A 14,050-nucleotide genomic window follows, 5' to 3' on the forward strand; every position below is an offset into this window, starting at 1 on the left:
GAGGACAGCACAGCGTGCTGCAGGTTAGCCGCTAGCATGCGACTACCTGACTTGTTTGGGTGAAGACCATCTCGTGCAAACAAGGAAGAACGATCCCAGAATAAGTTAAAGTTGTGTATAAAACCAACGTCATGGGTGCTGCAGACAGACTGGAGCCAGGTATGAAGGCTGAGGATCCTGCTAAAACGGCCAATTCCCCGACCCAGTGTAGGAATTGGACCCGAAATGAAAGCATGCTTTCCGGTGCTGTTGAGCAGGTCAAAGAGGCGGATGAAGTCTGCTTTCGTCAGCTCCGATTGCTGACGGGCGGTGTCATTTGTGCCGACATGGACTATGATTTTCGTGATAGTCATCGGGAGTGCAGCCAGAAGTCCGGGGAGCTTTTCGAGGATGTCGGGGGTCGTCGTTGCTGCGGGAAAGCAGCTTGTGAGCGCATTAGCGGCGCGGATATTCCTCACTATGGAGTCTCCAACGATCAGCGTGGTTGGGGGATGAGAGAGAGGCAGAGTCGATGATCGTGGAGCCCGCCGAGTCCCATCAGCCGTCCCTGGGATAGTTGTGGCCGGGGACTGCTGCGGCGAGGGGGCGGCGCCCTCCTCAGCAGAGGTGTTCGCTGCCGTCTCAGGACGAATATGGTGGCCAGGGTTAGCGAGTCGCCTGAAATCACTTTCACTTGGATAAAATTTGAGAACAGGGTGAGCCACCAGAGATTTGTAACATTTTACAGGAAGAGCAAAGAGATTTTGATCTAGAAATAATTTTTTGACATATAGTTTGCACTTAATAAGCAATAACTAAAAAAGTAACATATATAGGATTAGAACTTGGAAAATGTATGTTTTATTTCACTGACTTTAAAAACACACATCGGCACATGCCTGCCTTTTAAAAATGTCATTGTCTACGCCTGGAACCACAGAGCCAAACAGAAAGACCAACACACATTATAGACTAGAATCACCGGAAAACTTCACAGCTCCAGTCACTATGATGTTTTTTTTTAAAGTGAAGTTTACGTCGTCCCCTCCTGCAACTGCTAAAATCTCTTGAACGCAGCAACTTGGAAGCCTTAAAAAAAAAAAAAAAAAAACTCAGTCAAAATCCAACAATGCTTGGCCGTGTGTTTGAAAAGAAGCCTGCTTCCCCAAATTCCTGCAAAGCCGAGATTTCAAAGGGGCAATCTTGACTGATGACAGTGCATCTCTCCATCCGCCTCCGTGTGCCCAGCCATCCATTTACTGTGATAGCTGTGGCACTGCTCTGGGTGGGGCCTTAGCATTCTCTGATTGGTGGTGTTGTGCTGAGGGACCCAGGTGGCTCCGGGACCGGGTTTATATTTTTGATTTAGAGGAGTCTTCAGAGGGAATACATTAGAATGAGTTTGCGGACAAGAAATTAGACGCGATTAAGTTTCTACTCACCTATTGGAGGAGAGTGGAACTGGTCTTTTGCCAGCAGATGGGACCCTGATAATGGTCTGTGGTGCTTTGAAAATAAGGGGGTTAGTGTGTGTGCAGTGTTTGCATATTAACGTGGATACAAGAGTGAGAGTGTCTGAATGTGTGTGTGTTTGCGAGAATGTTGGTGTGCTGGTTTGTGTGTGTGAGTGACTGAGTGTGTGTTTTTGTGTATGGGCGTGTGTGGCACTTTCAGATTTTAGAGAATGATTTGTCATGAAAGAGCCTGCAGCGACCGTAATGTGGATGGAACGAATTTAAGCATTCCTCTGTGTGTGTGTGTGTGTGTGTGTGTGTGTGTGTGTCAGATGAAAGGACATCTCAGTGAGGGGTAACTCCGGCCTCTTCTGTGCTCCTCGTTTCAGTGGCTCTGATGACAAAATGTGTCAGTGTTTAAAAAGAGGCCGGCGCAGAACATGTGCTGACATGTCTAAATCTGAGACTGTCTCTCACATATGGATCTACACACACACACTCACACACAAAGTAACATGCACAGTGTGGCGTCCCGAGGGCCATCTGGAAGTGCAGAGCGAGGCACAGCTGGTCTCCAGTGAACATCCACGGAGTCTGGACCCCTCATCTGCAAGATCACACAGTGAGGCGCCAATCACTGACGAACTCTGTATGTGTGCGTGTATGTGTGTGTGCATATGAGTGCTAGTGTGAAGTGTGACTGTTGCAGCCATCTAGCTTCCCATGAAAACAAATTCCCCAAATATTCCTGAATACATGTGTGGAATAGGTGTCGTCTAGTTTGAAATCGACCTCTGGAGAGTTAAGTGTGTGTGTGTGTGTGTGTGTGTGTGTGCAGTTGGGGACTGTGACTACTGCAGACACTAAATGTAAACTGAAAAATTGCCTCCATCTGTTGGCAGTGGAAAAAATCTGAGAGGACAAATTGAAAAGATTGCAAGGATAAAGCCGTCATAGTGAATTAGTATCGCGGCAGGAAGACTTCTTGTTATCAGTGTATTTGTAAAATATTCAGGCTTACGTGTGTGTGTGTGTGTCGGGGGTGGGGGTAGCTGGAGGGAAGGAACAGGCTGCTGACTTGAACTGATTCAGAAGTTTGTGCGAGTGTGAGTCTGCTCTATATGAGCACTATCTTTGAGTATGTGTGGACATGTTTTTTTTTAAATTTATTTAGGCTTATGTGGTTCACACCCACCACATTCAGCTATACTTACTTCCCAGCTCTCATTTGAATAGTAATATGGATCCAGTACAGCTATGCAAACTAGCGTGACATTTTAGAAATTCCTTGAACCTGGGTTACTTTTGAATTCACGCTGAGTTACTGGGACTTTCCAGACAAAATCCGACAAGTACGGTTCATTTATTGGCAGCGTGAAGAGAATACATTAGCTGTAAAGGCTACAGGTCACCAACCAGCATAGAGAGGGCCTGTATCAATTTGTACAAACAGTTTCTCAAAGTACAGTAACAGGACTTTTGATTCTTAGTTTGGAAACTGAAAGGGGGATTTTATGTTTCTGAAAATGTTTTGAAGGTTGTTTTTTCGACTATAGTTGCTCTGTATTCACACAGGGTGAGAGTGAAAAAGAGCTAAAGAGAGAGAGCAAAAAGAATAACAGAGATATTACCGTGGACCTATCAGTCAGCGATTCCCCTCAAGAAATTGTTCTTGACAGGGCAGAAAGACCTGTCATATTAAGTCCTTGTTCAGATCTTACACCTAGATATATCCGTGTTCTGTTGAAATCCAGTCAAGATCGACTTCCAAGTTCATACCTAGAATACCTCTCAGATGTGTCTCTTGTGAACGCTTGTTCTGTTTCTGAAAGCTCACGATCAGTCAAAACATCACAGACTGCCATCAGCTCCAACTGCAGCGATCAGTATTGTTATTCTTGACACTTGAAGAGATTGTCAGTTGTTGTTGCTAATTGTTTCACACTTGCAATGATGAAACTGGCATGTGCAGAAACACATACTTCCACTTATGCAGATGATGCTGACCAACATTCAGATGTGGTCTGCCCAGTCAGATCCCAGTACATCCTCAGTTTGTGTTGTTTGCTGCCACACCTGCGACAACAGCTGTCCACTTGCCTTGTAATGCAGTCTCATCTGACTAATAATGTTACGGAGTGCATTACATTAATTTTTCGTTTGATGGTTTTAGACTGCTCTCAGGTTGTCTTTACATTATGACATGTTGGTTGTAGTGATCTTTTATTTTTTTCTTATTGGTGATTTTTTTAATGCTGATTGTTCAATTTTGCATCTGTTAATCCTGACTTGGTAATATATTTTTTGTGTTATTTGTCTGTAACTCAGTGTTGTTGTGGCCTGTCTAAACTAGCCTAGGACACTCTTGAAAACTGGGTTTTTAATCTCACCTAAGCTTTACCGATCAAATAAAGGTTAGAAAAATTACAGAAGATGTATTTTAGGCCCTGTCTTAAAGTCTCAACTAATTGTATAGGCATTTTATATGTAGTGATTCAAGCAACAAATTCACTAGAAGCACTGTGATAGTAGTTCAGCTATACAGTCATGTCAAAATATACCGTACCATATGTGGGCTCTTTCATCCAATGGCCATAAAACGTCAGGAGTGCTGCCATCTTTCGTATATTTGTTCTCAGTGGGCTTGTAACCGTTGTGCTGCCTTTTCATGCTGCCACACATTTTTACATATAACTCTTAAATGTGGCCAGCACCACCAGTCAAACCAGCCACCATGACATCATTTTCCACACTTGCACTCAGCTGTGTTTTATATGTCAAACTACCCACTAAGCTATGCAGGACTACGACAGTCTTTGGGGCTGGGCAGGAGAAACTCTTTACAGTCCTGTAAGTGGGCATAATCAGATTGTCCCCACGTGTGGACAGACCTCAGGGTCGTCATGGGTTTGACTACAGAAAGCCTGTTTGTTTGGCCAGGCGGCCCTCTAGGTCATTCCATGCTAGAATGCTAATTGGAACTAGCATAAGCTGGCTAATGAGAGCTAATTAGGCTAATGAATTAGTTGCAGAGTGTACAGCAGGCGTTATAGCAGCAGAGGAGGAGGAAGATGGGACAAAATGGACTGGCAAGCATCTGGATGCACACATGCAGATGCTGACACATACTTTCCCACATAGTTGCAGGGTAAATAAGTAGAGGGTGAAAGTTAGGGGGGCACACATAGACTTAAACACACACACACATTTCATTTTAGTCACACACTATTGATTCTTCTCTCAAGCTCATATCTGTCACTATACGCATGTGTGCACACATTATCATCTTCAAACACACAGAAACATATGTGGATACAACACCCCACCCACATACACACTCCCCCCTCACAAAACTCACCAAAGATATGCCCCCTTTTTACCCACAAGCTCACTTAGCCTGCACATCTGTCACACTCTCATGGGAACACACACAACAATATGCTTCAACTTAGACGCATATGTTTATGGAGAGTATGAGGCTCCTGTTTAATTATTGCTGGAATCTGTCCTTAGTCTGTTTGGGAGTTATTTACCAGACAAATGTGACATGAAATCCATAATGATAAATAAGTTTTATACTCTTTGATGTACTGCCACTACATCTTAAGGTTCACTTCCATTCACATGTGCAGGACACAGTGAGATGAAACTTAAGCTTTGTTTTATCATAAATTATTTATTTGATGAGTCAAAGTCTTTACTAGTCTTTACTATTTAACTGTTCTGTTTCTGAGCACGTACACAAACCACACTACGATGCAGTACAAAAAACACTTTCCTGGATTTTGTTCCAGCCATCAGATCAGACCTCCAGACACTCGTTCTTTCGCACATTATTGCAGACACACACATACAGAAACCCACTTTGGAAGACAAAGAAATTAGTGAGAGAGTGGCAGAGGGAGACAGGAGGCTAATGTAACAACAGTCTCAATAAGCAGTAAATTGGATCTCTTTCTCTCTGCTCCCTGGAAAACACTCAGGCTAGTTGTGGTTTTATGTTTTCATCACCCTGAAGCTTCACGTTCTGGCGCCTGCTGGGTGCCCACATGCCATCAGAAAGACCAGGTGGCAGCCCGCCAAGTTTACACTTTTGGGAGTCTGGGCTACAGAGTACATTTTCTCAATACTAAACACCGTTTTGACATACTATACGTGACTATTTCCATTTTATGCAACTTTATACTTCTACTTTACTACATTGCACAGGGAAATAATGCACTTTTTAGTCAAGACAGTGTGTTTGTCTGCTCTAACCAAAGCTGCAAATGTGCTACCTAAGGTAGTAATGCTATAGCATTACTTACCAGGCCAAGGATATCATTAGCTAACTACATTATTATGTGGGGTTACGGGAGCCATGATTCAGCTGTATCAGAGTTCAGAGTAACATTAGCAGCTCTGTCTCCTCTTTATTTGGTTTTATTAAAAGTTTACACTCCAGCAACTCCAGCAAAACTTGTTACCTAAGATAGCATTACATTTCCCAAACTCATCATTTAGTCCTCATCCTCCATTTTCTCTTGTATAAGTGACACATATTGTTGGAATGTAGAAACAATAAATCAATTTATAATACTATAATAAAGGGTTGACTAGCTATCCTGCAATGATGTAAAAGGCAAAAATGTCTTCCACATGTATCATTGACTGGTGAGGATGCTGAGACTTTTTGCCTGGGACATATAGCTTTAGCCTCAGTCTTTTAGCATGATGTCATGTATGTAGCTGCCAAGTGCATAAGACAGCTCTTACATGGTTCTTGTTTTAAAATTACTCTGCTGGAAATATTAAAAAGTGAGCTGTAGATGAAAGTTTTAAGCCAACTCATGGCATACTTAGCTAGCTAGCCACAGCTGATAAAATGCCTTGGTCTACTTCTTTGTGGAATAAAAGACCACTGTTTCTAAAATTATGACAATTTTTAATGGTATATCTGCCATCAATATTATCGTAAACTTCATATGTTCCATTCTTGAATGGAAAGCTTGACAGGCATGGCAACAGTAACTAAGGGGGAAGGACAATCAAAGGGTCAATCAGTAGTTTTTCATTATGTTAATTACTTCTGATACTGAGTAAAGGATCAGAATACTTCTTCCACCACTGGCCATAAAGGAGCAGTGGGTTGGTTGCTGGAGATGTGGGTGTCTTATTAGACAAAAGTTTCTTTCAACCTCTAATAACATCAGTGTGTTTATTAAAAAATACAGTTTCCATTCCTCTCCTCTTTCACCCCCTTACCCCGAAGCAACGATTGCATGTAATAAAGTTGCTGCAAATTAAGGCACTTAATGACAGGTTGCCACGGCAACGGTGTAGGACGTTGCCATTGGGGCTGGCGGAGAAGTGTTTCTTAACTGCTTCACAGTTGTTGGACATGCTGACACGTACACTCAAACATACTCTTGCATGCATACAAAACACCGGGGTGCACATGCAGAGGTCATCTCCTGTGCTTCATTACACAAAGCTGTGTTTTCTGTCTGCTTCATCTTTCCTGCACGCTGACTTTGTTTTCTGCTGTTTTCATTCCGAATGTGGCATAAGTGAGCCCTTCCAGTAGGCCATCACTTCCCATTTGTCACACACTCGCTCTGTTTTTTTTCTCACCCTGCTTCCATTGTGTTATCTGTTTCACACAAACACACACATGCGCACACACTTATATATACAATGGAGAGGCACACACAATTGTCTGAAAAATATAAATATAAATAAATATAAATACACAGCTCGCAGGCTCACTGCTTAGCTGTGGCTCAAGGTCACAAGGACAAAGCAGAGGGAGAGCTGTTGTTAGACAGAAGAAGTAGAGAAGAAGAAGAAGAAGATAGCAAAAGCAAGCTGTGGCCTCTGAACCCAGCGTGAAGTGCAAACCAGCAGGAGGTTTGAGGGCAGGAAGAGGAGTTAGGAGAGGCGGGAGGTGAAGGTGGGTTTACACAGCAGGGGACGTCCTCATGTAGGCCTCCTCCTGCGACCTCCTCGCTTCATTCAAATCTCTAAACCACTAACACTCCCTCGTAAAAAGGAAATAATCTCTCTCTCAATCAGAGTCATAATAAGGTTAAGGTGCACAGCAGGTGGATCACATGGGAGGGTTGTACTGGCACTTTTTCAGGAGACAGCAGTCACGTCCCATCCAAAATTTACATCCTGTAAAGCAGCAATTTGCTTGAGAGACTTGGTAGACATTCCCGTATTGGTTATAAAACATTAAAAAAAAAACTGAGAAGAGAAGTTTAGAAGTTCTTCCCATGACAGATAGAAACAAACGGAAAACATTTGCATTTTATTAAATTTACAGGAGACAGAAGATCTGACACTCACAAAAGTGCAGTAATAAGATGAAACATTTTACAGGGCTGTTGCGTGTTAAATCCACACATTGATATTCACTGCCATCAGATGCCGGTCTGTTTTGTGGGCTGTTACACACACATACACACAGACACCGTCCAGGCAGACAGCTGGTGTGGAAATATGGGCTAAGATAGCGTCTTCGTCTCCATCGACAGGTGAAGGAACGTCAATGTGAGGGCGTGCAGCTGTCGCTTGTTCATGCTCTTGTCGCTTGTGTGTCTGCGAGTCTGTCTGTGTGTGTCTGAGTGTGTGTGTGCGCATGATAACTGTGTTATGTGCTGCACAGAACGTTATGCATGTAGGTGTGAATGAGGGTGGGATTTTATCACAGGCTGTCATGTCCCCGCACTTCATTAGAGCTCGGCTAAAGAAGAGACAAGGCAGCATCTTGCCGGCAACATCAGTTATCACCATCCTGTGTGTGTGTGTGTGTGTGTGTGTGTGTGTGTGTGTGTGTGTGTGTGAACGTAGTGCTTGGCTCCCAGCTTTGCCCTGTCAGCTAGGTCCATATTCACAGGCACACGCAGAAGGCAGCATCAGCAATTGCTGTCACACTTCTGTACAAGCTACAGTACATCCACGGCATCATCAATACAGCAGAATGTCTGTGCATGTAGAGTGTGTGTGTCCTGTAACCTTCACCTTGTATAGACTATGGCTAAATGAACAACCTGAACAACCCTTAGGGCTCATTAGTTCCATTTTTTACAAAAAATAAATCATTGGCGTCATTATTGTTGTTAAAAAATCTAAATTTAAGAAATTATTAATACAAAAACCTGTATTTTAAAAAATAGCATTGGCTGCACTGACACTCGCTAGTTTAGTTTAGTTTTTTGTTTTTTCTTAGAGGGACCCTGGTGCGTAATTATCATCCTCACACAGACCCACTTGTTGCGTTTAGAGTCAAAATCAATATAAAGCATATGACAAAATCAATCATCCAATTTAATGGTACCTCTAACAAAGTAAAACATGCCTCCATCCCCTTCTGGGGGCTACCACTACCTTGTTTCTTTAAGTATCCTGTCCTGAGTTTTCCTCCTGTATAAGCTCTCCTATATTTCCACATTTTATAAAATCATTAAACGATTTCCAGATTCCCTCATAAACACCCAATTTGTTTTTCAAGGTATATGGTATACTCTCCACTGACATACATTGCACCATATTCTTGATCCAAGCACCAACTGTAGGTGCAGCAGTTTTCTTCCAGTTATAATATTCATGGACAAAATTATCATGATTTTTATTGATCACCTAACTCCATAATTTCTTGATTTTGTCACACTCCCAATTACAGTGTATAACTGTTCCTTGAGCCCCATTACATTTAAAACTAGTGTCAGATATATTACTGTTACATTCATTCAATTTGACAGAGGTTACATAAGTCCACATCAACCAATTATATTGAAGTAGCTTTAAATTAGTGTTGGCTGTATTATTTGAATTGTCCTCTTTTAAATTTGCCCTCCATGCAAGTTTGGGTACTGAGGTCGCATTAGAACCAGGTGCAAGCCAGATGTATATTAATGGAATCAAACCATTACTATTGCAATTTTTGGTAATAATTTCTTCTAAGAAAGTGCAGAAATGACCAGTGACTGATTTTGCATCGAAGAGATAAAACTCCTCATTTGCAGGTATTTAAAGAAATGCTTCCTTGGGATATTATATATTAGAGACCAAAAAATTGGCTATTTGAAAATTGGTAAAAAGAGAAAATAATTAGACTTAATAACACAGCAACGTAAATATTATATGAAAGAGACGGCCAAACATCGTGATATCTCCCTTTGTCCATCTGTGTAACTTAAAGCAGTATATACGCACGCATACATGGCACCATTGCTTGTATTTAGTAGTACACGCAAACTGTCACACATAGAAAAGCAGCATGCATGCAAACACACACACACACACACACAGGCTGATGCACAGATACACACTGTCTCTCTGTTTCTCTTTCTCTGTTTCACACACACACACACACACACACACACACACAGCCAGCTGTGTGGTGGAAGCAGGTGTCACTCTCAGCTCATTACCCCTGGCAGGGTTGATCACCCTGTTTGGAGAGTAATAAGACACACCTCACTGGAGAGAGAGAGGGATGACAGGGCAGGAGGAGAGGAGAAAGAGGAGCTGGGAAGGGGAGAGGGGAGTAGGGAAAGAGGGGGAGCATCTGCCTCCTGCTTTAAAAGATAGAAGGATTTAGAAAGATTGCAAGTAAAGAAGAGGGGGTGTGCAAAGGAGCATGGGTTGTGTGAGATAGGAGAAGGGAGGGAAGAACGAGGGAAATAGGAGAGTGTGTGGGGATAGAGTTTTTTGATGGAGAGGCTGTTAAGTGAAAAAGAAACAGAAGCAAAATGAGATATTAAAAACATTTGTTACAAATTGGATCATATTTTGCTAGTTTTAGCCATCGTTTCTATCAGAAATAACAGCATTGTACATTGTAAGTTAATTGTTGAGATTTGGGAATGTGATAACATCACTGAAAAGAAGTCTGATGAGGTAGGAATTAGGCAACGAGACAGGTTGCACACAAACCCCAGCTTACCTAAACATATCTGGACGAGAAAACGAAGGCAAACTGTTCATTGTAAACATCCATCAGGCCAACATCCAAATTTGACCCGCCATACTTGCTTTAGTTATACACGCACACAATTGCACAATGCAGTGAGGGATTATTACTGACAAAGTGGTTTAGATAATCTGACTGGCTAGTTTACAACCTGTGTGATTGTCTGACAGGTCAACTTCTTTGTACAGTAAAACCCAAGTTCTTGTAATAAAGTGGAATTGTCCTGTGAATTATGACCAATAGACACAGTGGAGTTTAACAGCAACCAAAGCTAACTCCCATTTGTGTGTGTGTGTGTGTGTGTGTGTGTGTGTGTGTGTGTGTGTGTGTGTGTGTGTGTGTTTTAAGTGCTCCATATTTGCCTGTTTGGGTCATAAAAAACTGTGAACATGTTAATGTGAACATGTTCAAAGCCATGTGCATATTGTGACAATGACTGTGTAAAGACTTAGTTTGCAAGTCGTGTTTAGCATTGAAATTTCTTCAACTATTATATACTATCCACAATTTAGAATATTAGTTATTGATGCAAAATTGACAGTTGGACAATAGCTCATTAGAGTCAGACTAATAACTTGACCAGGCCAATATACTAGAGAGCACCAACAAAAATGGAAAATGTTCCACTTAAGTTTGCAAGCATCTTGGTAACAATGATTTAAAAAAACAAATTTCAAGTATCAAGATTGTTTGTTTATGTAAACACAAAAAAATGCAATCAGCCAATATATCATTATCGGATGTTTTAAACTCTGAAATATCAGTATCAGCCTCAAAACTCCAGCATCGGTCAGACTATATAGCTCATTACAACAGTGATGCATGTACTGTATGTATTCCTCTAATTACACTAATTTTTTAAAGCATGTTGCTGTAAATACCATGTTCTTGTCAGTGAACTCATCAAGTGTGTGTGTCTGTGTGTGTCTGTTGTGTCTCTGCAGGTACGACTATAAGGAGATGCTCCACAACTCCACCTTCTGTTTGGTGCCCCGCGGCAGACGACTGGGCTCTTTTCGCTTCTTAGAGGCGCTGCAGGTAAACAAGCAACGCACACACACAGACACATTCCATTATGAGAGAAAGCATTGCATATGCTGTAAATTCATGCCCACGAGCAATATTACTGCTAAGAAATAGAATCCCTTCCCACACTCAACCTCCCACTTAGCTTTTGTTTTAATGGTGCTACCTCTAGCATTAAAGGATCACTAAATCATTACCGCCTTTATTTTCAGACTAATAGTGTAATTAATATAAACAAACAAGACCTTCGCTGAGAAGATTAGCTGCTTCTTCCTGCCTCTAAACTGTATTTTTACCAAACTGTATTTATTTTACAGTTGAATTCTTGCCTGACTGAAAATTGCAGACAAATGATCAAAGAGCTGCTGGGAAAATAGAATTCTGTTAGAAAACTCTTGATTTTGTTTGTGTGTCAGATGAACAACTATGATTGCCTAATTTTTATGTAGTTATTTCCCCCATGATGTATATGTTATATTATATATCTATGACTTATATATATATATATATATATATATATATATATATATATATATATATAGATAGATATATAGATAGATATATATATATATAGAGATATATATATATATAGAGATATATATATAGAGAGAGAGAGAGATATATATATATATATATATATATATATATATATATATATATATATATATATATATATATATATAGATATAGATATAGATATATATATATATACAGATATAGATATATATAATATACACACACACACACACACAGTGGTGTGAAAAAGTGTTTGGCCCCTTCCTGTTTGTCACACTTAAAGGTTTCAGATCATCAATCAAATTTAAATATTAGTCAAAGATAACACAAGTAAACACAAAATGCAGTTTTTAAATGAAGGTTGTTATTATTAAGGGAAAACAAAATCCAAACCTACATGGCACTGTGTGAAAAAGTGATTGCCCCACCTGTTAAAATGTAACTTAACTGTGGTTTATCACACCTGAGTCCATTTTCTCTAGCGACACCCAGACCTGATCACTGCCACACCTGTTCTCAATCAAGACATCACTTACATAGGACCTGCCTGACAAAGTGAAGTAGACCAAAAGATCTTCAAAAGCTAGACATCATGTCGAGATCCAAAGAAATTCAGGAACAAATGAGAAAGAAAGTCAGGAAAAGTCTGGAAAAGGTTATAAAGCCATTTCTAAAGCTTTAGGACTCCAGCGAACCACAGTGAGAGCCATTATCCACAAATGCCGAAAACATGGAACAGTGGTGAACCTTCCCAGGAGTGGCCAACCGACCAAAATTACCCCAAGAGCGCAGCGACAACTCATCCAAGAGGACAAAAGACCCCACAACAACATCCAAAGAACTGCAGGCCTCATTTGCCTCAGTTAAGGTCAGTGTTCAAGACGCCACCATAAGAAAGAGACTGGCCAAAAATGGCCTGCATGGCAGAGTTCCAAGACAAAAACCATTGCTGAGCAAAAAGAACATTAAGGCTCGTCTCATTTTTGCCAGAAAACATCTTGATAATCCCCAAGACTTTTGGAAAAATACTCTGACGAGACAAAAGTTGAACTTTTTGGAAGGTGTGTGTCCCATTACATCTGACGTAAAAGTAACACCGCATTTCAGAAAGAGAACATCATACCAACAGTAAAAATGGTGATGGTAGTGTGATGGTCTGGGGCTGTTTTGCTGCTTCAGGACCTGGAAGACTTGCTGTGGAATCATGAATTCTGCTGTCTACCAAAAACTCCTGAAGGAGAATGTCCGGCTGTCTGTTCATAACCTCAAGCTGAAGCGAACTTGGTTTCTGCAGCAGGACGATGATCCAAAACACACCAGCAAGTCCACCTCTGAATGGCTGAAGAATAACGAAATGAAGACTTTGGAGTGGGCTAGTCAAAGTCCTAACTTGAATCCTATTGAGATGATGTGGCATGACCTTAAAAAGGCAGGTAATGCTTGAAAACCCTCCAATGTGGCTGAATTACAACAGTTCTGCAAAGAGTAAGTGGGCCAAAATTCCTCCACAGCGCTTTAAAAGACTCATTGCAAGTTATCGCAAACGCTTGATTGTAGATGTTGCTGCTAAGGGTGGCCCAACCAGTTATTATGTTTAGGGGGCAGTCACTTTTTCCCACAGGGCCATGTAGGTTTGGATTTTGCTTTCCCTTAATAATAACACCCTTCATTTAAAAATTGCATTTTGTGTTTACTTGTTATCTTTGACGAATATTTAAATTTGTTTGATGATCTGAAACCTTTAAGTGTGACAAACATGCAAAAAAATAAGAAATCAGGAAGGGCAAACACTTTTTCACACCGTATATATATATATATATATATATATATATATATATTAAATATTTAACCCCATAACAAGCACCCCTCAAATAATGACATGGTTACTGTTCTTTTGATACAGTCATGATCCTGGTCTCTTCTGAAAGGCACCTCTTTGGAGTTTACTATTAGGGAGTAAGAATGAAGGGTCACACCAGCATTTAAATACCGCAAAATTTCACATTGAAATCAGTTAATTTCAGTGGATAGCCAACAAGAAATCGTCCTCACAGTAATTACCTTTAAGGGAACAGAGAGCCAGAGAGTCCAAAATGGAGGAAGCTATCTTAGCTTA

The 14,050-nt window shown here is 40.9% G+C and overlaps 1 protein-coding gene across 1 annotated transcript in view; it reads left to right on the plus strand.

Annotated features, from left to right (window-relative positions):
* The window catches only part of ext1b (exostosin glycosyltransferase 1b), a 124,353-nt gene that overhangs the window by 74,766 nt on the left and 35,537 nt on the right, over positions 1-14,050 (plus strand). Inside the window, exon 2 of the mRNA XM_044170621.1 lies at positions 11,337-11,430. Coding sequence (XP_044026556.1) covers positions 11,337-11,430 — 94 coding nt within the window. The remainder of the gene's footprint in view (positions 1-11,336; positions 11,431-14,050) is intronic.

The sequence above is a fragment of the Siniperca chuatsi genome, linkage group LG17, assembly GCF_020085105.1.
Source record: "Siniperca chuatsi isolate FFG_IHB_CAS linkage group LG17, ASM2008510v1, whole genome shotgun sequence".
NCBI lineage: Eukaryota > Metazoa > Chordata > Actinopteri > Centrarchiformes > Sinipercidae > Siniperca > Siniperca chuatsi.